This window comes from Rhamphochromis longiceps, linkage group LG7, assembly GCF_057381845.1.
Source record: "Rhamphochromis longiceps isolate RC_006_pf linkage group LG7, R_longiceps_female_GT1.1, whole genome shotgun sequence".
Taxonomy (NCBI): Eukaryota; Metazoa; Chordata; class Actinopteri; order Cichliformes; family Cichlidae; genus Rhamphochromis; species Rhamphochromis longiceps.
The window spans coordinates 70,227,028-70,251,532 of NC_140563.1; the positions used below are offsets into that span (position 1 = coordinate 70,227,028).

Here is a 24,505-nt window from a genome sequence, read left to right on the forward strand (position 1 = left end):
TAATAAAGTAACAACGTGAGGAATGAAACTGGTTTAATGATTTATCAATAATATTTGAATTATTTCTGATCAGTGGTCTGATTTAGTGACTTTTACAAAATAACTAAATTACATGTAAATAATTCATATAAAAGTTTTATAATAACTGTTACTGTCAGTGAGATCAGAGCAAGCGTGTGATGTTTGTAAAGAGCATGTGACCTTAGTTCAAACCTGGACCTCAGAATGATCAGCAGGATATTGATTACTCTGGTCTGAAGCTCAGGTATGAGGAAGAAGAAACCTCATCTGTGCGAGCACTCTTCCTGCCTGTGAGATGTTCCCCCTCAGCGTCACTGGGACTCAAACCCACCATCTCCTGTTTACCACCTGCAGCTCACACCTGAAGCAGGCGAAGAGGAGTCTTGCTGGGCATCGGACAGAACGCAGGTTTAAGGATCTCTGCGTGTCTGAAGAGCGGTTTTGTTCCTGCTTGGTCTTGTTAATCGATCCGTGGTTGTCTCAAAGCAGCCGGCTGAATTCACTGTTGTCTACCAAGGTTTCAGGTCAACCCCCCACCCCCATTAAGCCCACGCTGAACTGCACGTGCTTTTACCTTTGTCCTTATCCAAAGGTCAAAGGTCAGACACTTTCTGTTACAGAGTTATTTCAGGATTTTATGAGAAATTTGTAGGACTTTTGATCACTTACACTGTTATCCTGACATGTGTTTGTGTGTGTCTGTGTGCCATGTTTAGATTGTTGTGAGGACCAGAAATTGGAACACTACTATGCTTGTGGGGACCAAGAGGCCTTATGGGGACAAAGTGCCCGTCCCCACAAGTTTGAAGACATTGTTGAGACTCAGAATGTGGTTTTAGCATCACAGTTAGATTATGGTTAGGTGTGTGTGTTTTGGTAGCTGTGTGTGTGTTTAGTTGCAGTGTGTCTCGGCGTCTGGCGGGGAGAGGCCCCGGCTGTCCCAAGCTCCAGAGGCCGCGCATGCGCCGTGTGGCGGGCTTTCCACATCAAGGCTGTGAAGTGTCGGAAGTTTGTCGGAGTGAGGCCGAACAGAGGACGCTGTGAGTGAACCAAAGAGTGTTTTAAAGGCGAAAAAAGTGTGTGAGGACGCGCGGGGGAAGTCTGCAGAGTACCCCGAAGGCTCGTCGATGGGTTTGAGCCGCTTCCCGCTGGTTAATCGGCGCAGACAGCAGCGTTAGCGGCGGCTGGAAGAAGTTGTAATTGTTTTTTGGCGCTCAGCGGCGAAGAGGAAAGATGGAGGATCTGCGGCTGTAGCCGCGGCTAACGCTAGCTGCCCCAGCGTCTTCTCGGCCCCAATCTGAGCTGCCGAGCGGCCCCAAGGGCGTCCCGCGGTTTGGATGCTCCCATCGGACACGGCGAAGTAGCCCCGTAAGTATGTTTCTTTGTCCCGGGCTGTTTGTTGGATGTTTGTGGGAACGAGCGGGCGGAGTGCGTCGGTGTGTAGCCCCGAGCTAATTAGCTGAAATCACGGTTAGCTTATTGAGCTTAGCTCCGTGCTGCTAGCTGCCATTACACCCACACACCGAAGTTTGTCAGCCCAACAAAGTTCACCGAGAGCGGGGCGAGAGTGGCGCGGCCTCGCGGGGAGAGGCTGTGACCCAGAGAGAAAGAAACACGGGCCATTATCTCACACACACTGTGGTAAAGTAATAAGTCAGTGTTTTCAGCCTCCCCCCGCACGCACGCACGCACACACACACACACGCATTCTGAGTGAGTGATTCAAAACAAGGAAGGACAGAAACACAAAGATCAGGCTGCTTTCATTCAGTCAGTGATCGATTAATCAATCGGTGCCAGTTTCATCTTATCATCTGTCAGTTATTTTATTGATTAATCAGTCAGCTGCTCCAGAGACCTTCCTTCAAAAATCAGTGTGCTCTATAAGGGAACCGTTTAAACTCTTCTGGCAGGAAATTATCTTCGTTATTTATTGATAAACAGGCTAATAATCATCTGAACGACTGAGTCAAAGGATCTGTGGGGGTTTGGAATATTGATTAGCTGATTATTATAGGTTATTGAGATTTCTTATATTGATCGATCAACTCTAGGATGTCGACATTTACAATCCTCGTTCCTCAGTTTATTTTATTTTATCTTCCTCATCTATAGCTTAATTTAACATCAAACCCATCAGACTGACAGGGTTGGGTGAAATCAGTCAGATCAATATCAGCCAGTCTTAGTATTTTCTAATCAGTAAAAAAAAACGTTTTTTTTTTTTCATTTAAATTCAGACTTCATCCATTTATTGATTACTAATCATTGTTAATTACCTGATTGGAAGAGAAACAGCTGGCTGATTAATCAGATAATTAGTTGATTAAAGGTTTTTAATGTTTAAATGTTGGGACATGCGGTTGTAAAAAGCTTTGAAGATTGATTGTAGAGTGACAGATTAAAGGAAAAACAGTGTGAGGTCAGGAGACTGTCATCGTGGTTTCCTGCTGTTCACCCCGACTCTTCACCAGACACCATTCAGGAAAACAGGACTTTTACCTGAGAGAACAGGTGAGCTCCGGGTCTGCCCCTGTCCCTACTGCTGTGACGCAGGGTCTGTTTGGATCACAGGTAATTCAGTGAAACGTGAAAAAGTGGCTGAGTTTCCCGCCAGGTATAATCTGTTTTTGTGAATGGACTCTGGTGAGACGTTTCATGTCACTTCTACATAAACATGGACGTTATATTTAATCCCACACTGAGGAAAATTAACTGCAGCACAGGAGATGGGAAGAAAAGGTGAATCACAAAAATAAAATAAGAATAGAAAAAAAATAAATCAGTAAATTGGTCCATGGAAAAGGCCAAAATACTAACACGCCAACATGAAGACGGTGTGAACCTCCAACCTTCTGCTTACCCGATGGATCAGTGCTGTGAGATGTTTTGGGCTCGCGTGTCCCCGTCGTCATGTTTAGATTTATTGATAATAACTTGCATTAATGTCTGGATATTGATCTGTCCCCGAATCTGAACCCTGCTTTGGATAAAACTTCAAAACGCCGAAACTCGTTAAAGCACGTTTAACCCACAGAAAGTAAACAGAGTCACTTGGACCTTCAAAATAAAAGCATAAAAATCAGCTGTAAAAGTTTGTGATGCGCTCAGATTAGTGTAGATGTTTTTAATCTTCATGTGTCAGATTTTAGATGAAGGGTCATCGAATTTTGCTAAATGGAACAAATGCCGACCCATCGCCCGGTGGGTTGACCCAGTGTGACCGCACTGAGGTGGAGCTGATGATTTCAGACACACTTGACTGCTCTGCAGCTGAAAACAATGAAACTAAACCTAGTTATTGATTATTGATGACTGAAGCAGCTATGGTAAGGCTAGGTAAAGTTTATTTTCTTTTCTGAAGCTGGTCAGAGGCTGTTTTAAGATCATTTTCCCTTTTCTTGGACAGTGACACGTATGTGTCAGCTATGCGGCGTTCGGTCGCTGCTTCCACCTGTAAATAAAAATGACGGCTTTATAATCGTTTCCTGTTTGAGTCCAGCGCAAGCGAAGGCGCCGGCTCACGGGGCGGGCGGGGCTGTCTGTCGGGCAAATGATTAAAGTGAGTGAGTAAAGCCTTGAACGCCCTCACACGCTGAAGCTGTAAAATAATAAGTTCATTTGTTAAACTGAGCTTCACTTGCGTAATCTGGATCTGGCAGTGGTTTCCTGCAGCTCCCAGTGAGTCTGCAGAAAGCACCGTCTCAGGTTTAGAAAACTAAACAGGTGAATTCTGATTATTTTTAATTTGACAGTTTTCCTCCATCCAATAAAATCATGAAAAGGAATTAAAGAATTTATTTGAATGAAAAGAAACTTTAAAATCCAATCTCATTAAGAGCAACGACCAAAGAAAGTGACGGACCAATGAGAGGCAGCCGTCAGACGTAAACAGTTCAGCCTGGCTCATCAGAGCGGCGTCATTACAGCAGCAGCAAAAATGATTTCAGGAGTAATGATCGAGATTTCTGTGACGCATGAAAGCGCAGACCGATGCTGTGTTTGAGAGTGTCACAGGATGTGTGATGCACCCTCTGCCAGCACATCAGTGACTGTGTGATGGCTCTGAAAACGAGACACGCTGCGATCGGTGATTGAGCCGACATTGATCCGAGCATTGAACTATGTTTTAGCCTCTTTAAACAGTTTTTTGTGGAAGGATGATTTTAGAGCGTTTTTGTCTTTGAGAGTAATCCGGCAGCGGCAGCTTGAAGTGGCGTGCTGCAACTGGAGACTGCGTAACAATCCCAAAAGCCAGCTAATGTTTTTTTATATTAAAAAAACATAAATAATTTGTTTAATTAACAGGAGCACTGTTATGATGAAAAAGAAAAACGGCAGCAGAAAAACAGAAGGGTCAGAGGTCACGGCACCTTATCGTCAGACTGGACAGAAGAAATGAGGAAGCGTTGAGCAATGGTCACAGGGTCAGGGTATCAAAGCGATCTGGCGTCCTCATGAATGCCTGTCGTGTTATTAAGGTGACAGTAACACGAGTGAAGTGTGGCGCAAAATGCCAAACTCTGTTTTATGATCAACTTCTTTAACACCAAATGTCACCTGAAAATCATCAGACAAAATAATGCAAAAAACAAACAAACCGAGACTGTTGATGATGTGATGTCAGAGGGCAGTGTGATCTTTTATTTTGGTGCACTGAGCCTCACCTGCTGTTTCTTGTGCAGAGCTGCTGTTCCTGTTTGACCCCTGACGGCTCTGAGGATGGAAGCAGGGCTACCGGAGGCAGGATCTAGGTGAGTCCACCAATCGGGGAGCAGGGTGCGTGCGTCGTCTGGGTGCTGCCATGTTTCCTCACGTGCCTTCTCCTTGCTGCAGACATCAGATGGTGCTCTGAAGAAGCCATGGGTAGCTGCCTAAGCTGTCCAGAGAAAGAGTCGATTCCAGATAATCATCAGAGTAAATTCAAGGTGAGTCCTGCCCCGGCCTGCCTCACCTGTACGCCCACACGTCCCGTCGCTCGCTCATTACTCACAGCCCTGCTGCACACCTGCCGACGTGTCTCCACGTGAGGGTGGCTGATTGGTGAGCAGGTTGGGCTGTGGGCGGAGCCTCAGCTCCCACAGCTGTAACAGCAATGGGCTGTAAGTCTAAACGGGTTTATGCTGGGAAATGAGTCAGAGATCAGCTGATCTAAGAAAAGGGAGGAGAGTCTTCAGGTCACGTGGTTAAAGTTCTCGTCCTCTGATTGCTCAAATCATCAATAATTTATGACCAGCAGGCAGGAGGTGATATCCGCCTCATTGAGAGGGCGCAGGTTCTCCGGGTCACAGTGGTCTTATCCAAATTTTTGAGTGCATTGTCCCTTTAAAGGGGACATGAAACGCTGCACATATGCTGATTCACGCCACTGAGCGCTGCTCTTACAAACTGACATAGTTGTAACGTCGTGTGGTTGGTTGCAGCTAACAGAATGAAATGTGATGTCACAGAGTGACACCGGCAGTAACTGGGTGATCATGACGGGCTACGTTTGCTGTCTCACTGCATAGTAAACAAAGATCCGCCATGTGGTGCTTAAATAAAACTTCAGTCTGTGGAGATGTTTGTGATGTAGAAGGTCCTCGGGCTTAAATGAGCAGCTGCAGGCTGCACGACCTCCGTCAGTTTGTAGGTGGCATTAGATGTTTGTTTGCTTCTGAACACAAGGCCGTGAGAAGTTCACGTCTTGTGTTCAGCATGAAGACAGAGCACGCTCCGTTAAACTCATCCTCAGGATTAAGATTCACTGATTTCTGCAGATGTGTGCCGATACTGGGTGTGGTGCCGGTAAAGGCGTGAAATGTCAGAGGTCATGACGCTCTCTCTCTCTCTCTGCCCGTCAGGTGATCAATGTGGACGACGATGGAAACGAACTGGGCTCGGGAGTGATGGAGCTGACCGACGCCGAGCTCGTCCTCCATACCCATCGCCGCGATGACGTCAGGTGGCCTTATCTGTGCCTGCGCCGCTATGGCTACGACTCTAACCTGTTCTCGTTCGAGAGCGGCCGCCGCTGCCAGACGGGCCAAGGTAAGAATCCGTGTGTGCCAACAGGAAATGAGGTCACCACAAGATCGTGTGTGTGTGTGTTGATTAAAGGTGTTTCTTGTTTCTGGTCTCTGCCTTGCTATGATTCGCTGTCAGGAGGGGGGTGTAGGAGGGGCCGTTAGGTCAGGTGGCCTAGTAAGTCTCAGCAGAATGTCCTTTGTCCTGCCCCGCCCCCGATCAGTATTGATCAGCTGTCGGTGAAAGAGCGTGTGGGTCAAAACCTGCCTGCAGTGTGTGTGGTGCGTGATCCACCTGGCTTTGGTTCCTGTGAGGAGTCAGCAGAACCACCAAAATGATCCAGATCAATAGAAAACCAGTTGATCTGGATCATTCTGATAGTTGATCAGCAGCTCCTCCCACCGCTCAGCGTCCATCGTAGGAACGTCTCTTAGATGTAGGAGGAGCTAAATTTTCACTTCAGTGATTGTAGATCATGTGCATTTTTCTGCAAATGCTCAGTCGCAGCATCACTCATCCAGAGCATGACTCTGGGTCCGCCCACCACAATAGCGTGCTAGTGACATGAGAAAAACTTTCCTCAGCTCTGATTGGCTTGTTTCCTGCCTGCTGATTGCCTCCTTGGGCAGGAAGCTGTTTGTGTCTTCAGAGATTAGACCGATCCCCTCATCTCTCTTCCTGTTTCCTGTGGGTGAGGCTGCAGCTGACAGAGTGCAGCATAGTAACCACAGTAACCAGATTACCTGTTACTGATCTCACCTGTAAGTGTTCTTAATGTTGTTGCTGTTGGTGAACCCTTCACTGTGACTTCACCTGTAAGCTCCACCTCCTCCTGGACTCACCTGAGCTCAGTTTGATTGTCCTAATTCAAACTCAGTGTTCTGTAGTTTAAATCTGGCTGTTTCTACCTGACCAGGTGTGGGTGCTCATTTTAATCTGTGTGTGTGTGTTCAGGCATCTTTGCCTTCAAGTGTGCTCGCGCTGAGGAGATCTTCAACATGCTGCAGGAGGTGATGCACAGCCACAGCATCAGCGTGGTGGAGGAGGCTGTGCTGGAACCCAGCCACCAGGCGGCGCTCACGCCTGCAGGTAAAAACACCTGACAACCGTGGAGTGAAATGACATGTGGGGAGGGAAAGAGAGCACCAAATCTCTGTGTTGTGTCGCCCTCTGGTGGCTGTTAGATGAAGTGAAGGTTCATGTCAATTCCTGTTGGAGACCAGGTCAGGTGCTGTCAGGAGGGTGATCAGTGATTGGAGGCTTGAATATCTTAAAGCCTTCAAGGTTCAAGGTTCTTTATTTGTCACATGCATAGTTATACAAGTATAACACACAGTGAAATGTAGCCTGACACGCTCCTCGACATGTGCAAAAATTGGGGGGAGGGGGAGGGGGGGGGGGGGGGGGGTGTAGAGGAAGAACATTATATATATATATATATATATATATATATATATATATATATACACACACACACACACACACACACACACACACAGACATATAGTATATACACTGGGTGAATGTGCAGTAGTAGCAGCAAGCAGGTGAATTCTGTACATTAATATGAATAGACATCTGACTATTTTACAGGATAGACAATATAAACATATTTAAAATTAAAGGAATTGAAATGTACATTGTGCCTTGGTTTAGAGTGTCTGGAAGAGAGTCCTGTCCTTCAACATGAAATTCAGGTGTTAGTGTATTTTTACCATGTGACGTTTACAGGTGCAGGTCACATGCTTACTCACTAAACTCCTCCCATCTCTCTTTCCCCTCTGGCTGCAGCTCTTGGCTACTCGGTGCCGTCTGTGCCAAACGGTGTCACGCGGATCCCATCTGTAGGCGAGGCACCATCTCACCCATCCAGTCGTCACCCGTCTGTGGCGAGCACCCGGCTGCCGTCGGTGGGGGAGGAGTCTACGCACCCTCTGCTGGTGGCCGATGAAGCGGTAAGTCTCACCTGCGATCCTCGCTGTCGGGGGTGGGACATCCTGAGCTCTGTGTGCACTTTCAGCAGCACTGCCCAGTCACGTTTGAGCATGGTTAAAATACACCTGCACAGGAAGTGTTTTGTTCTATGCACAAGCAGAGAACGGCTTCTTCCTGCATCTGCTTTTCACAATAAAAGCCCCAGACTGCTGGTAAACTCTTTCTACAATATAGTGACCCATTAAACCTGACACAAGTACACCTCAAGCCCCTGAAGGTTTTATCAGATACTGTGATGTTATCATGTTGACCAATAGGCTGAAATGACCCCTCATTAGAAAAGCATTGTGTCAGTTAGTTTCAACACAGTAATGTACAGAAATCGATCAGAAACCTGTCGACCACATCAATCTGTACCTCAGACCTTAGTTAACAGTAGCTCCTGCATTTTAATCAAACACCTGAAGAAAACGTTGAGTTTAACCTGCAGTGCTGACCCATCAGTTTTTAGATCAGGTAGACACAGGTCTGATCTTCACTAGCAGAACATAAAGTCCAGCTGAAGGAATCTGCTACCTGAAAACTCTCCTGAGAGATCACCTGGGGACCACTGATGATTGTACAGGTGTCTCACTCCTCTGACCTGTTAGCTTTACCTGGAGGACTTGGACTGCTCGTCATCTAAATAAATGAGAGATGTGACACACCTGGACAGTCCGAGGGTTCAGGTGATCGTTTCCAGATGTTTTCCGTGCTCCTGAAGCTTTCTGTCACTTTAAAGTTTGTCAGTATGGTGACCTGTAGGTAACTGGGTCTCACCTATCTATCTGTTCACAGGTACACACCTACGTCAACACCACGGGGCTCCTGGAGGAGCAGCCGAGCCCGCTAACTGTCACCACCCCGCTGGAGAGCCCTACCTCTCCACAGTCTCAGTGTCCGCCGACGCCTCCGCCCCCTCCGAGGGTCCGCGGGGAGCCACCGCCACCGACGCCCACCCCAGCAGAGCCACAGGTGTTGCTGGAGCCACAAGGCGTGCGTTTTGTGCTGGGCCCCACGCCTGTTCAGAGGCAGCTGATGGAGCGGCGGCAGAAGGCGCTGAAGGATGCCGCCGAGCACCAAGAGACTAACGGCCACGGCGAGAAGCCCACCGAGCCTGAACCCGCCGCCACGCACTCCAACGGCTCGTCGGCTCCTCGCCGCCACCGCCCGCCCCCCCTCACACCCGACCTGCAGAATGTCAATAACTCGGCCCAGCGGCGCACGGCCCTGCTGGACTATGAGAACCTGCCAGCGCTTCCGCCCGTGTGGGAGGCGAGGAAGCCGAGCTCCGAGGACGAGGAGAAGAGCTGCGGCGGCTCCAAAACGCCGTCGCTCAATGGCTACAACCACCATGCCCACCACCACCTGCACCACTCCTACTCCCACCCGTTGTCCGCTGCGCTCGAGTCCTCGCACAACTACGTCAACACAGAGAACGTCACGGCGCCGCTCAGCGCCCATCGGCCTGACACGGCCCGCCGCCGCGTTGATGGGCCCACCATCTTCAACTTTGACTTCCGCCGGCCGCTGGTGTCGGGCCACAGCGAGCCGCCCAAGACGCTCAACTACATCGAGGTGGAGATGGACAGCGGGGCCGGGAACAAAGGCACCTCCGACGGGAGCAATCCCCACACACCGCGCACCCCCTCCTCGCCGTTGCCCCCCACCACCCCCACCCGCCGCACCGAACTCTATGCCCTCATCGACATCGAGCGCACCGCTGCCATGTCCAACTTACAGAAGGCGCGGCCGCGGGACGACGGCACGTCACGCAAGACGAGACACAACAGCACGGAGCTGCCCACCAAAAGCACGGCGTGACACCCCCCCCTCCCCCGTTTTTACTCTGGGCTCCACGCCGAGCCGCACACGGACTCCATGAGCCGGACACTTCCTGCAGACAGACTGATGATGACATACCTCTGCTGGAGGCGGCGTGCTGATGATGTAATAGACTTCCTTATATGGTACAAATCAGTATTACTGAACAAAGCATTCCATTTAGCCTTTTATACGAGTCACTACGTGCTGCTGTAAGTCACTTATGTTCTACATGTACAGTAGATGTGCCACAATAAAAGTCTGGTTTTATTTCTACTGCAGAGCCTGTTTGGGGAGGAGTCTGTTTAGCTCATTTAAATGTCTGAACTAGTGATGGTAAATTTGATTCTTTTTACTGAATCGAGTTTTAATGAGTCACTCACCAAAGTGAATCGAATTTTTGAGTCATTTGATTCACTGAGTCAGTTGACCAGAGAGTGCAAAAAATGTACATTTTCACTCAAACTTAATTTGTTTCTCTTTTCATGTAAATCCTACTGCTAAGATGAGTGATTCTAAAAGAAAACAACTATTTTATAGAGAAAAAAAGAGTAAAGACATTTCTAAAATTAAGCAATTTCCTATCAAAATTGCTTAATAAACATTTTGTTTATTTTTATTTTATTAGTATTTTCCTTAAATGTGTCAAATATATATTTTCTCATCTAAATGTCCACTGAGCTGTGAGCCAGGGGGCGGTAATGCGCCTTAACATTGGTTGCCAACCAAGAAGAAGAAGAAGCTGTGAGCCAGGAGGGAGGGGGTGAGTAGCTCAAATGTGCTGTTAGCATGTTAGCAGAGCGATGCTACTGTGAACCGAGGAGCTATTGTCTTGATGTGAGCTTCTACTCAGGGTTTTTTCTTCCAGTTCAGAGCAGAAATCTTTTTGTTACGATACTGGATGTTGTGTTTTTCTCCACAATTTTAATTATAAGCTAATACATTGCTGCTAACAGCAACAGGGATGAGTCAGTGAGTCAGTTGGGCTTGTGAATCATGAGTATTGAACGACTCGTTCATGATTCGCGCATCACTAGTCTGAACTCGGGTTTCTGGTGCAGCAGTGAGAGATCTGCAGTTTGGCGATGACTGATGAAGGCACCACATGTGACTGAAGTGCAGACTTTCAGCTTTTGCTCAGCAGCTTTACAGATTTACTTTTTGCTGTCTGTGGGATCTGCAGTGTTAAAAGCAACTCTTACATTTAGACAGTCTGTCCACTTACTTTTTATCTTGTGAGAACGGTGTAGTACTTTAATGAAACCCTGCCCTTCAGTCCCATCCTGGTTCTTACACAGGAAGAACTATGAAACCTGGCCTTCGTCAGCATCACTGCACCTGAGCACACAGGTGTTTTCCTGTATGACCTCAGTGCAGCAGGTTTAGGAGAGAATGCTGAAAACGTGTGCTGACAATACCTGTTCAACCAATCACATCCATTCACTGGCTGTGGGACAGGAAGCTGTACAGAGTCGGTGGAATCCAGATGTTTATGTTACTGCGCTAATCTGTCATTCACCTGCTTTTATTTTCCTGTAACCTACAGGTGTGTTACTCATCCACCCCACACATCTGACCCTACACATGACCCCAGTATCAAATACTCGAGTACATCTCGCTGCTCACGCTTTGCACTGCAGATCTACACCTTTAGCCCTCCACAGGACTGTTGGCAACAGGTGATCAATATGATGAATATTGATCGACCCCATTGGTCTAAAGGTCACATGATTGATGTGTGAGACCGACTCAAACTTAGAAAACACTTTATTTCATCACATTTACATCTGAAAAACACAACAGTACAAAACTGATGACAGATTATAAAATATTTACACGGCCGCCTCACTCCGAGTGCCGGCCCTGCGTGGCGAGTCTCCGCCTGCTCATCAGCTCCACGGTGCGATGGTACTCGTCTAATTTGTCTCGGACTTTGTTATAAAGCTGGAAAAACAAAACAGTAAGTGCAGAGCGTCAGGTCACATGTGCGCGTCTCAATTCACTCAAGTGCACTGACAGGAAACAGGAAGTGACTCACGGCGCCTTGGGTCTGCGTCTCGTTCAGCGCCTGCAGGAGCTGGTCGATGGACGTGTACGGCAGCCATGCCGGGGGAGACGTGGCAGAGAGCGGCCGCTGAAAAAGGCGAGTAAAAAGGAAAGGCGTTAAAACAGCACCGACACGTCACAGATACGCATGTCGGCGTGACTTTTACCTCAATTCCAAAGTACTGGTGACCACGCCCCAGGACGGCGTCCACATACTCCAACACGAGCTCTGCCGCTGCCTCCAGCAGGTCAAAATTCAGGAGGAGGCGCAGCAGAGACGGAGCGTCCACGCGCTGAAACAGAGTGGCATGGTGGGAAAAAACAAACCCTACCTGGTAGGGCTGCACGATTAATCGTTAGAAAATCGCGATCTCGATTCATACTTATGTGCGATCTCATTTCCAAATGACAACGATTTTTTAAAAAAAAGAAAAAAAGACAATTGTAGCGCATTTTGATCCGGGACGTACTCTGCATGAAAACAAGCGCTCACTCTTCCTGCTCAACAAATGACAAGGGCGGAGCCTTATACCACGTGATACAGAAGCTGTGCCGTGTGATGCTAAAATTAGCAGGAAAAAACAACGGAGAGCACGTCAGGGATGACGAGAAAGTGACAGGAGAAAATCCGTCCCGGTCAACCACCCAAACATCAATAACGGGAACCTTATACAGCGCTTCCCTATACCCGTCGAACTCCCGCAGGCACAAAGACATTACGGAGGCTATCACTTATCACCTGACCACAGATATGGCTCCATCAACACTGTGCAAAACGAGGGATTTAGGAAAATGATCAACACCCTAGACAAACGCTACACAGTGCTGTCCCGCAACTATTTTTCTATTGTTGCACTACCTGCTCTATACATGCAGCGTCGAGCAACGGTGGAGACGGAATTTCAAGCAGGACAACATTTTGTTGTTTTTGTGTTTATTTATTGTTTTTATGCTCAGGCTCAACTGTTACGAAGTTGATGTGCAGTTAATAAGTGCAATAAATATTTATACTGGAAAAGAGAATCGTGAGAGAATCGTGATCTCAATTCTAAGCCAAAAAAAATTGTGATTCTCATTTTATGCAAAATCGTGCAGCCCTACTACCTGTAACCCCGCCCACTCCTCTTCACCAGCCGAGCTCTCACCTTGTAGCCTTTGACCAGCCAATCGGGTAGAGGGACACCATGTGACAGCAGCTTGTGGATGACGTAGCGGTGATGCTGCCCATTGGTGGAAGGATACTTGTCCAGGTAGGAGGCGAGGAGACGCCACGCCTCGTCTGCGGTGCTGCGAACAGAAGGAGGTTGTTGTTAGTTATATGGAGGTCCACGGGCGTCTGTTTCCTGCAGATAAACAAAGAAGTGTCAATCAGTAAGTGATTGTTGGAAGCACACCTGGACTCTTTGGTGTTGACAACTGACAGCTGATTAACAGCCAACCAGCTCCAGGCTTCGTTCTGAGACTCCTCCCCTCCAAGCTGCAGCTTGATGCACCTGAAAACAGTGCGAGGTAAACAAATAGGTGAAAAAGACAAAGCCGTAAACGGAGAGCGCTGCTGAGGCGTGCGGTGGTGGACCTACTTGAAGGCGAGGCCCTCAAAGACGGGTGTCAGGCTCAGGTTGAAGGTGCGACTTAGAACCAGCGCAGAGTCAAAGAGTCCCGTCTGAACCAGCAAGACCAGCAGCTCTGCCGCCGAGGCTCCGCCTACACACAGTTACATGGACACCTGTTTACTGTAAAGCTCCGCCTGTGTGTGTGTGTGTATATTAGAGCTGGGCGATATATCGAGTTTTTAAAACATATCGATATATTTTTATACGAGATATAAGATGTGACAATATCCTTTATATCGATATAGTCTATGTTACGTTATAATTATAGTTGTGGAGCCGCAAGTTTGCCTCTCTTTCGTCCACTTTTGTCTCTACGCAACGTTACTCCGCCTCGCCTTCACTGAAGACAACTCCCCCTCCTCCCCCATCGCTTCACATGCAGGCAGCGACAAGACGGACACGGCAAATCTCCGTTAACGAGTTACTGCGCATCGCCCCATGCGTGGGGCTGGACGGCGTCAACGTGCTAACGAGCTAACAGCGCTAACCCTAAAATCCTTTCATTCTCTCAAAAGTTGATAGCGCGCCTTATGTATGAATTCTGGTTGTGCTTGATGGCCGCGAACTGATTTTATGTGGTACACGGCGCTCAGCAATCTGTCAAAAATGTTTGAGTACGACTTTGGTAAGCTACGGAGCTGCACCGCTTGATAGATTGTCGGCGCATTACGGCTACCGAGGAGCTTCGCGGAGTGATACGTACTGTGCATCAACGTAATATTACCGTATTGTGTGTGTATAAGGACCATAAATGGCACCTGTAAGAGACGCGGTTATGAAGCGGATTTCAAACTCCAGGCTGTCAGTCACACAGTAAAACTTGGGAACAGAGCAGCTGTGAAATCTGTCTGTCTTTGTTATTACGCTCAGCGTCTTTTAGTTTACATTTTGACTGCACAATTGTGAGCTCTTTGTTTAGCACAAAAACAACCTTGTTTTCTTTTATTTATGGAGCATGATTATTTAATGAATGCTCATAATTTAATTTTGAGTAATTTTTCATGTACATCTGTGCTGTATGTTAATAAAAGTGCCTGTGTGACATCTGGGACACAGCTTTGACTAAGAACTCTCTTTTTGTTCTTACTTTATGGCTTAAAAAAAAAAAAAATCGAGATATATATCTTATATCGCCATCCAGGTAAAAAATATCGAGATATGAATTTTGGGTCATATCGCCCAGCCCTAGTGTATATGTGTATATACGGATATTAACATCTTCATGGGGACCAAAAGTTGGTAGTTTACTATACTTGTGGGGACAAACAGCCCTCGTGGGTCCTCACGAGTTTGAAGCATTTTTGAGACTCAGAATGTGGTTTTAGTGTCAGGGTCACAATTAGGCTATGGATAGGTTTAGGGTAAGGGTCAGTGTCAGGAGCTAGGGAAAGCATTATGTCAATGAGATGTCCCCACAAGGATATAAATACACATGTGTGCGCGCATTAGCGTACCTGCGATAGCAGCGGAGGGCGGGTGGTGCTGGGCGAGGGTGAGCCGGCTGCGAGACAGGATGTACTCCTTCTCCAGGTCTCTGACCTCCAGGATATCCACCTGTCGCTTGACTGAACAGGAAGCAGAGCAAGGGTTACAGCAGCTCACCACCAGGGGGCGTCACCTGCCTGGACAGAAGCCTTATCCACTCTGAAAATGGTGGGACTTCAAGTCTAAAGGCCCTGGTGTGTTTGATTTAAGACTCACCTGGCTCAGCAGGAAACTCTCCGTCAGAGTTTCTCTTCGGAGACGCACCTGGACGCTCGTACTGCAGGAAAAACCCCCACAAAAAACAAAATCACAACACTGTTGGACAGGTCACACAGATTCAGTCGGTGTGTGTGTGTGTGTACCGTTGCCCCGGAGACCGGCTGGACGATCCAGGCGTACTCCGGCCTGATGAGGCGTAGACAGTTGAGAGCAGCCAAGTAACAGTTCACCTGCTTCTGAAGGCCGAGGCGGGTTCGAACTTCCCGACCGAGACGCATCCCAAACTCGAACATCACCGTCCCAGCTGAGCGCACACACACACACAACACATGGATAAACGAGACAGACGTGCGTGTGTGTGTGTGTGCGTGGGGGGGGGGGGGGGGGGGGGGGGAGACTGACCTTTGCGGTAGTTGTGGCGAGCGATGTGAAAGGCGTACAGCAGCTCATAGTAGTTGTGGGTGAGCAGGTCGAGTCCCCGGGCCCGAGACTCAATGATGCTGACAACCTGAGAGCAGAGGTCAAAGGTCAGCACTCAGGTCCCAAAGTCACACGAACACTGCAGCATCACTGAGAGTTAAAAACTGTCTAAATTCTTTCATCTTTAATAAAATGATCAGCGTTGCTGCTTTACCAGGTGTAACAATTAAGTTTAACATCCAGGCATCCATGAAAACAGGATTTATTAAATTCAACGGAGTTAGAAGTTAGCAGGAAGTTAGCTCGCTAGCTTCCACCTAAACATGATATAGCATGTTCTGACAGAGAGATTTCTGAAAGAATCCAAACGTGCAGCTCTGCTATCACTTCCAACATAAATGAAGACAGAAAACTAAACAGCAGTGACGTTTGTAGGGTTACTGAAGTTGGGCTAGCTGGTATATAGGGAACAGAGCAGCTGCGAGAGAATTCAGCATTAATGAATCGATGGCACAGAAGTGAAGGAAGCGCAGTTTGTGGCTCTCCTCATATTCCAAAAGTGCTTAGTCTCTTTGCTGTGGCTGTCGCCTGGCATAATTTACAGATGATGTTGTTTGCAGCCGCTGCAATGCTTTCGACCAAAACAGGCGCAGCTCGATGACATCATCAACATGCACTATAGCGGTATAGTCAAAATCTCTACCGTTGGCCAAATTCATATTGTTTGTACCGTTTACACCGCCCACCCCTGATTTGTACCATCAGAATGAATGAGACTAGTGTTGGGCTATACTAGCAAACGGTTTTACGAACTAAACTTATGACTGTTGGCCAAGAGGACTCCTGTACGGCTGTGACGTTCTCCCAGATGCATCACACTGAGGTGAAAGAAAAAGTCAAACAAATGATGTCAAATAAAGATTTTCTCTATTTCTCTCCAACATGCCGTCCACCACAGCTGTAGCTGCTTATGTCACAGTTGCTAGGCAACAGAAGCCACCCATCGCAGGCTAGACCGTCCAATTTAACGGCCTCGCACTTCCGGTCTTTGCGGCTACGCAGACCAGGTGGGCCGGATCCTTCGAAGGATTCAGCCCCGAGGTGACGATGTCGCTACACAGCACATGCTCAGACGTCACAATCACACATGGATGCATTTCGTTTGCGAGGGCCACCAAAGCCTCACTCTGACCCGCCAGTACAGCTCGCAGCGCGGGTGGAGAAACCAGCTGCGCAGAGCAACATAACAATATAAATTTGGACAACGGTAGAGATTTTGACTAAACCGCTATGGCGCATGTTGATGGAGTCATCAACATGCGCAGAGCAGCTGTTTCAGGCCGGAGGAGGTAAAGCTGCAGACTGAGAAGAAGCAGAGTGGGTGGAGGCCCAAGTGAAGAAGCCGCTGAGGTGGGCAGTGGTGAACTTTTACAATAATTAATTAAGCCTGGATGTGTTGCAGCTCAGTTGCGTCCTTATTTGAAAGTAAAACCATCATCCTTTGATCCACATATTCCTTTTCTGGATCCATGCATTCACCTCCTCCGCATCCACCCTCGGATCTCCTCTCGTCTCCTCAGCCAGGAGGACGTCCTTCAGAGGAAGCTCGTTTCATGGTCTCAGGCAAGGGTGAATACGTAGTTTCACCTTTACACCAACTCCCACCTCCACCTCCACTCATAAGAGACAACTCCACCACTCGTCCTCGACCTAACCCAGCCGCTCCATCTGGTTTCTGTTTTAGCTTCACGTAAACAACTGTAAAACTAAAACTTCAGGGTCAAAAGGTCAGAGGTCACGTTACCTCGTCGTGCAGGTTGACGTAGGGGAAGTTGACCAAATCCTGCAGCTGCGAGCGTTCACACAGCACCACCACCAGCTGACGGAGGCAGTCCAACTGCCTAAGATACAGGGAGACACCTGCTCAGACACGCGACCTTTGACCTTTAGCATTGACTGCCAACATAGAGCGTTTACCTCCACCTGTGTGTGTGTGTGTGCGTGCGTACATGCTGCCGTCGGGGTTCTGTGTCAGAGCGTCGTATGCCTCGCTGTTGTGTCCGAGGTCCAGGTGATGTTTGAATATCCGCGTCCACAGCGCCGCCTGAACACAGACATCAGATCAGTTTACGCACCGACAGCTTGCCGGCATGCTGCCGTCAGACCGCCACGTCTCACCTGACTGCTGACATCGCCGATGGCCTCCGTTATGGCCAGAGTGGCGAGCTGGATGACGAGCTCGGGCAGACCGACGTCCTCCAGCAGACGCAGCACCTGAGGGGAAAATGCACATTCGTTAAAACACGCCATGCTGCTGCTTCCTGTCCTCGCCGGCTCTGACCATCAGCGTCAGGTGGAACCTCAGAATCTCCGCCTTCTACCTTGTTGTAGTACTGCAGTCGGGGTGTAGCAGGGGCGACTGCGGCGTCTTCATCCTCGCTACCAGTTAACCTCATCAGAAACTCCTCCTTTTCCACCTCCGTTGCTGCCTCCTGGAAGCACCGCAGAGCCTGACAAAAGGAGCAAAACAAAAGAACACACAGGAAGTGAGGTTATGGCGAGCAACTCTGCCTGTAGGACATGAGGTTGCCATGGTGACCCACCTTCTGGCCTTCACCGTTGGCGAGGTAACACTGAGCCAGCATGAAACGACAAGAGGCGATGTTCACCTGGCACCACGGACCAATCAGACGCACGTACTCCTGCAGGGGGACAACACGTGGACTTGTTCATCGGTTACAGCTGTGCACATCTGGACTGTTGTTAAAGCCACTCTGCCACATGATTAGGCACACCTGTTCAACTGCTTCTTGTACAATATCGAATGAGCCAATCACACGGCAGCAGGTTATTGGATTTAACAGGGTTCACGTGTCTTTCCAGGGTCAAATTCAAGGACTTTCAAGCACTTACAAGGTCAAGCTTTTCCAGCACATGTTTGACCTCAGTGACGTAACAAGCAAATCATCCTCGGCTGATTTCGACACCTTTGTTCCCCTTTTGTTAAAAGGTTGCCTTACATGCATGTAGTGCATGAACTCAACACATCGCAAACTTTCAGGTGTGCAAATGTGAACAAATCGGCTTGTTAGAGAAACTCCCACAACGCCGGGAAAAAAAAACCAAAACTGGAATTACAGTGATGAGAACTCTTTTCAGTCTAATTGTTATTTGTGTGAATGAAACCATTTTAAGTACCAAACCCAAAAATCAGCCATTTTCAAGGATTTCAAGCACCCGTACGATCCCTGTTACAAACACCTTTCCAAGAGGAGCTTCTGAACCTGAGGAGGAGGAGCAGGAGGAATCCTCACCTGCAGCTGAGTGTACTGACAGCTGGCAAGCAGACACTCTGGGAACTGGAAGCCAGGGTTACTGGGCCATCTGGGAGAGAGACCAGTTAGGGAACAACAGGAAGTTAAACACCACAGACCACTGGCGAGTTTCACTTAACGTGAAGAGGCGGAGCCCAATCAGGGCACGATGAAGGATACAGCAGCTGAGCGAGCAGCTGCACCACACTAGAGATCACGTCAGTCCAGACGAGCAGAGCTCCGCCCTGCTGGTTCGAGAACAGCTGAGACACGATGAGTCGGCGAGCCGCCGTCTGGTAGAAGAGCTCCACAACGGTCTGAGGGTTCAGAGCTGCGGGGGCGGGACAGGAAACGCACACGCTTTAAAAACCACACGGACCAGGACCGTCGTCCCTGACGTCACATCACAAATCAAAGCTAAACACGCAAACAGAGCAGACCTGATCGTCCAGAGGTCATGGTGGGCGTGTCCGACAGCTCCAACACGGTGAGGTGCTGCAGGTTGGCGTCTCTGAAACATCAGAACAGGAAGTGCTCAGTGTGGTTGCTACGGACCTGAGAGCTGTGTGTGCTGCGTGTATTAGTGCTCACATGGTGCTGATGGGCACGGAGGAGGCGAGGCTCTGACTGACATGTTTGAGGAGATGATAGGAGGACAGGAGCTGGGAGGTCCGAGGAATCAGGTCCTGCTGTAGCTGCAGCAGCTGAGCCCCCCCACCCAGAAACACCTGGACACAAACACACCTGTTGAGCTGCACACGTGTGGCTCATAAACACACCGAGGAGAAAGACGATCAGGTGATGGTGAGAAGCTCTCGGATGTCTCCGGACAGCGTTTGCTTGGATACAAGAAGCTTCTAGCAGTGCGCTGTCACATGAAAGAGGTCCTCGGCCCCCAGGTAACCTCTCAAAATTACCACATGCCAATCAGAAGCCCTTCAAATCCCCCTTGTACCCCTGATTCAGGCTTGACCGTCTCATACAGACAAGCCGAGACCTCTTCCTGTCAAAAGGGAGTTCTCCCTTCCCATCATCACCAAGCAGGTGACGGTGTGTGTGTGTGTACGTACATTGTCTCCAAAGCGCAGGTAGAGCTTCTGCAGGATGAGCAGGTCTCTGCAGAACAGCGCTCTGGTCATGGCCATGTGACACACGGCCTGGGAGACGACAGAGACCGCCGTGCTGCCGCTGTACAGCTGAGACAGGCCGATCCTTAAATTCAGGCTCTGACCTGCAAGACAAGGCGCAGGGCACACTGAAGCGACTGACAGCGGGGTCGCACTTTCATTCACCGAGAGGGTATTACCGGGCGCCACGAGTCCGTCCCCGCCGACCTCGGAGTCCGTCTCCAGGTCCATCTCTCTCAACAGGACCATCATGGCGGCCATCGGGTTTCTGACATCCTGAAGTTTGTTCTGGACATCCACGATCACGTTATCACTGTGGAGGACAGACGCCACGTGTTTAAATCACCAGCAGCGACCCCGGTAAATTCAGCCTGCGACCCTCTGAAAGTCTGACGCGTGAAAACAAAGTTACACTGCTGCCTGTGGTTATGACTTCAAAGGAAACTTAGCTCCTCCCCCCCCCGATCATCACCGAAGGACCGACAGGAAGTGCGGCGCTCACTGAAGGATCCAGTTCTTTTATTTCCTGAGGATGTTCAGTGATTATCTCCTCAAAGTGTCTCTACGCTCTCTGTACCTGTGAGCACACCTGAGCTCCTGCTCATTAACCATCAGGATGCTTTTCTTTAACGTACAACCTAAATTTAAAACAAGTACGTCGGGGGTCATGTGACCCACCTGTCGTTGCACAGCAGGTTCTCCAGGACGAGCTCGGCCGCTCTCTCGGGCGCCTGCAGGTACTCCAGAGCTTTCTCCATCTCGTACGCCATCTCTGCAGAAACGGTGTCGCTGATGAGCCGCAGGCACTGAACCAGCTGCAGGACATCCCGCCCCGCCTCCGGGTCTGACAGCACAGGTGAGCACAGGTGAGATCAGGATGTGCAGCAATCGTCAAACCAACACACTGGCTGTCTCTTTACCTTCTGCGACTGGCGTCTCCTCCTCTGAGAGCAGGTACTGGTCGTGGGAAAGGTACAGGTGATCCACGGCGAAGCACGGCAGCAGGTATGACAGGAAGCCCTGAAACACAGCGGGACGAAAACGGGCGTCACCTCTTTGCCAACAACCACAGGCACGCAGCAACGCCTGCAGGCGGTCCACTCACCTTCCGGAGCAGACAGACCATCCCGGTGTGCTGGCTCACGGTCAGACCCAGAGGAGATGCCTGGACCTCCTGGTACTGCAGACAGCAGGAGTAGAACCGGGACCAGAACTCCACCTGCAGCTGTCGGTACTCCTCCTGAGAAAACTCGAACTCTGTGATGCTGCTCTGCAGCTGCAGGAGGGAAAGAGACGAAGCTTGTTAAAAAAACAGTCTGAAAAGTTCCTGTTCTGGTTCAGATCGCTCTGCGTTACCTCGCTCTCAACAGCCAGCGTCACCTCCTTCCTCAGAGCCTCCCAGGACAGGTCCCAGATCCTCTCCGAGCCTCGCCGAAAGATCTGAGCAACCCACACAAAGACCATCCAATCAGTTATCAATCAGCGAACCAATCAGAGTGAATCAGACACACAGCTAGGTTCTCACCTGCAGGGCTTTCACGATGGCCGAGGCTGTGAAGCGAAGAGGAGAGAAGAGAACCTCGAGATACGTCTCCTGTCAGGGGTCAGATCACATGGTCAGCACTACCCGTTCATTAAAACACTGGTTACTGGTCTGAACTGGTCTCACCCGGGGGTCCAGGTCCACTCCGATGTGGATTTCTTCTTCGGGTGGAGGCTGAACAAACACCTGGTTCCACTGAGCCGCCGTGTTGCTGTGAAACACGCCGACAGGTGAGGAACATGTGCGGAGACAGACGGCGGAAACACGTGGAGAACATATCAGGAGGACGCTGGCATTTCAACTCACTGCTCGAAGCTGATGTATTTGACCACGGTGGCGTTGGATTCGTCCAACCACAGAGCCCAGATGTCCGAGGAGGTCAGCGTGAAGTCTACAAGCGTCTCCTGCTCACAGAGAGCGGTTCAGAATACAGGAAGTAACCACAAACAGAAAAACGAGGCCAGCCCCCTGGCTCCGCCCGTGCGTTCACCTGTGTGCTGAACAGCGTGGAGATGTGCTCGAGGCTGTAGCGGTTGTTGTCTGTGGCGACCAGCTGCAGCACGGTGAACTGCCCCCGCTGAGGGACAGCGAGGTAGACGCAGACGCACAAGCCTGTGGTGGAGGAAAACGCCAGGCGCAGGCGGTGACCGTGGCCCGGCAGGCGCTTCACACCCTTACACGCCGGCATGTACTCCAACATGTCCGCCTCCAGCAGGCAGCCATGCTCCTGAGGGGGCGGAAGTCACGTCAGCACGCGGCAACTCAAACGTTAAACGTCAACAATGTGTTTGGGTGCATGTGTGCGATGTCATCACCCTGAGCGACCACATGCGCAGGCGGTGGTCCTGACACAGCGCAAAGATGAAGGAGTCTTCTTCCAGCTCCCGCACGGCGAGGCTGAGCACGAGGTCGGCCGGGCTGTGCTCGCCGCGGATCGCCGTGGGCATCCACCCAGACAGCCGCTGCATCACAGAGCTCCTCTTCAACTCCAGCACTGACATGTTGCCTGGAAACGGTGAGCACACGTCTTAAAAACCGCCCAACGGGCCACGCCCACATTAAACATAGAAACTCCTCCTCACCCTGAGAATCGGGCGACGGCAGGGTGACCACTGTGATGCCTCCAGCAGGAGAAGCCAGAGCGAAGTGTGCATCTCCGTGGTAACTGAGCCAGGCGAAGGCAGTGCCGGGACTCGCCGTGGTTCCCACTGAGCTGGGGATAAGGGCGCTGTGGGCGGGGTCCTGCAGGCTCAGCTTCCCCACATCAGTGAAGATGGACTGCATGTGCAACTCTGTGACCAGCTCCTACACGTGCACAGAGGAGTGTTCGAGGTCAGTAACAGATAACTGTTTCTATGGTAACCATGGTAATCTCACAGGGCTGTTGGTAGTTTGGTATCAGACCTTAAAGTCTGACTCATCCGTCGTGTCCATAGTGACACTTTCATTAATCAATTGATAACGGTAATCAGTAATCAACAACCGCACACTGTCCTGCAGCTGGTGGTGCGGCTTCTCCACCCACCACAGGACAGCGTGCAGGCTGAGGGTCACCGTCAGCTACTCACGCTGCGGTACATGCGCGTGGGGTGGGGCAGCAGCAGCCTGTGGACGCTGTGATTGGTGGAGATGAGGATGACGACGTTGCTGAGCGTCTCCTGGATGGTGACTCCTCCGGGCAGGACGGCACAGTGGGTGAAGCGGAGCCTGACGGCATTGTTCAGCAAGTTGGTGTCCAGAGACTGCTCCACCAGCACCACCGAGTCCCCGGAGGTGGACCTGCATGAGTGAGAGTGTTAGCAGAGAACGGCTGACAGCACCTGCAGAGCACCTGGAGAGCAGCTGGTACCCACCAGTGGATGAACCTGTTGCTGGTGACCGACAGCAGCTTCCCGCTCTCCTCATAGTGAAACGCTCCCGCGCTGTCAGGAAACTTCAGGCTGCCAGGTGGCACGCTCACACCTGCAGACCGGAAAGACAGGTGAGGGAGAACAGGTGAGTCCGGTTTGAACAGGTTCTTGACCTGCAGGTGTCTGAAGCTCTGATCAGCAGGTGACAGTGTTTCTCAGATCAGTAATCAGCTGCTTCCGGAGGCGCAGACAACAAAGACTGCAGGTCAAGGCCCCGTGATCAGCGCAGGTTCACCGTGACAGCTGCGTGACCAGGTGCGCAACAGGTGAGCAGCTAACGGAGCTAGCTGACACTAAACGGAGACGGAGGAAGATTTACGCGCTCACCTGGTCAGGTGAGAGTTCGGAAGTAAAAACAACAACAGAAACACCCCCAGGCCGCGCGCGGCTAGCAGGAAGCTAACACGCTAACGCCGGCAGGTACGGGCCGTCAGGCTGTTAGCTCCCTGCTAGCCGCCGACAGCGGCGCGCAGGTGAAGTGCACGTGTTACCCAGATTCGCGGTGAGCTCGCGCGGCCTCCGCTCGGCCTCTCTCTCGAACCCGCAGATCTCGATGTAGCTACGCTCCAACGCCGCCGCCATCTTGTCCTCGTGCCGCTGCGGCCGCGCGTTGCGCTTTCAAATCCGCTCCAGCTTCTTCTTCTTCTTCTGTGTAGGGTTTATTGGCAGTTGGCAAACAGCAAAATGGTGCATTACCGCCACCAACTGGTGTGGAGTGAGGACCGAAATGAAGAAAGAAAGAAAAGAAAATATTCAAATCCCCCCGAAACAAATGGGTCTGCCTTAAAAACCAAAATACAGCCTGATAACTTTCACTTATAGAGCTCATGCGAAATAAATCAAGTCCAACTTCACTTTCATATCATCCAGCTTTTTGATCAGTTGTCTCCTTTCAGCATCATACTGCTGACAATGCAACAGAACATGTTCGATTGTTTCCTGTTCCCTATGCAGTCACACTCCCCTGCACAGTGTTTACCTATTAAAATAATGTGCTACTTAA

General features: G+C 50.0%; 2 protein-coding genes across 2 annotated transcripts; one reads left to right on the top strand and one right to left on the bottom strand.

Moving 5' to 3' along the window:
- Positions 1-755: 755 nt before the first annotated feature.
- Positions 756-10,101, top strand: LOC146666946 (fibroblast growth factor receptor substrate 2-like). Its single transcript, XM_085415098.1, has 7 exons — positions 756-1,389; positions 4,707-4,775; positions 4,858-4,949; positions 5,865-6,051; positions 6,982-7,116; positions 7,819-7,982; positions 8,800-10,101. Exons 3-7 carry the CDS (start codon positions 4,884-4,886, stop codon positions 9,823-9,825), a joined length of 1,578 nt encoding a protein of 525 aa, XP_085271224.1. The 5' UTR covers positions 756-1,389; positions 4,707-4,775; positions 4,858-4,883; the 3' UTR covers positions 9,826-10,101.
- Positions 10,102-11,574: 1,473 nt separating this feature from the next.
- On the bottom strand, positions 11,575-24,151 carry LOC146666947 (nuclear pore complex protein Nup160-like). Its single transcript, XM_085415097.1, has 34 exons — positions 23,994-24,151; positions 23,446-23,554; positions 23,161-23,371; positions 22,675-22,897; positions 22,408-22,598; positions 22,083-22,319; positions 21,899-21,996; positions 21,719-21,803; positions 21,575-21,643; positions 21,406-21,489; positions 21,155-21,325; positions 20,970-21,069; positions 20,728-20,893; positions 20,229-20,362; positions 19,993-20,153; positions 19,514-19,650; positions 19,363-19,433; positions 19,103-19,253; positions 18,923-18,992; positions 18,212-18,310; positions 17,990-18,118; positions 17,787-17,882; positions 17,618-17,712; positions 17,413-17,509; positions 15,591-15,696; positions 15,332-15,492; positions 15,186-15,246; positions 14,939-15,049; positions 13,452-13,575; positions 13,266-13,364; positions 13,017-13,158; positions 12,039-12,164; positions 11,864-11,959; positions 11,575-11,769 (listed from the first exon to the last, which is right to left on the bottom strand). The coding sequence occupies exons 1-34, from the start codon at positions 24,082-24,084 to the stop codon at positions 11,671-11,673; spliced, it is 4,200 nt and encodes a 1,399-aa protein (XP_085271223.1). The 5' UTR covers positions 24,085-24,151; the 3' UTR covers positions 11,575-11,670.
- Between the last annotated feature and the right edge of the window lie 354 nt (positions 24,152-24,505).

Coding starts and splice junctions, on each gene's coding strand:
- LOC146666947 (XM_085415097.1), bottom strand. CDS start 24,084: ATGGCGGCGGCGTTGGAGCGTAGCTACATCGAGATCTGCGGGTTCGAG. Junction 21,997..22,082: donor CCACGCTGTTCAGCACACAG/GTGAACGCACGG, acceptor CTCTGTGAGCAG/GAGACGCTTGTAGACTTCAC. Junction 15,697..17,412: donor ACGTCAACCTGCACGACGAG/GTAACGTGACCT, acceptor CTCTGCTCTCAG/GTTGTCAGCATCATTGAGTC.
- LOC146666946 (XM_085415098.1), top strand. CDS start 4,884: ATGGGTAGCTGCCTAAGCTGTCCAGAGAAAGAGTCGATTCCAGATAAT. Junction 4,950..5,864: donor ATCATCAGAGTAAATTCAAG/GTGAGTCCTGCC, acceptor TCTGCCCGTCAG/GTGATCAATGTGGACGACGA. Junction 7,117..7,818: donor GGCGGCGCTCACGCCTGCAG/GTAAAAACACCT, acceptor CTCTGGCTGCAG/CTCTTGGCTACTCGGTGCCG.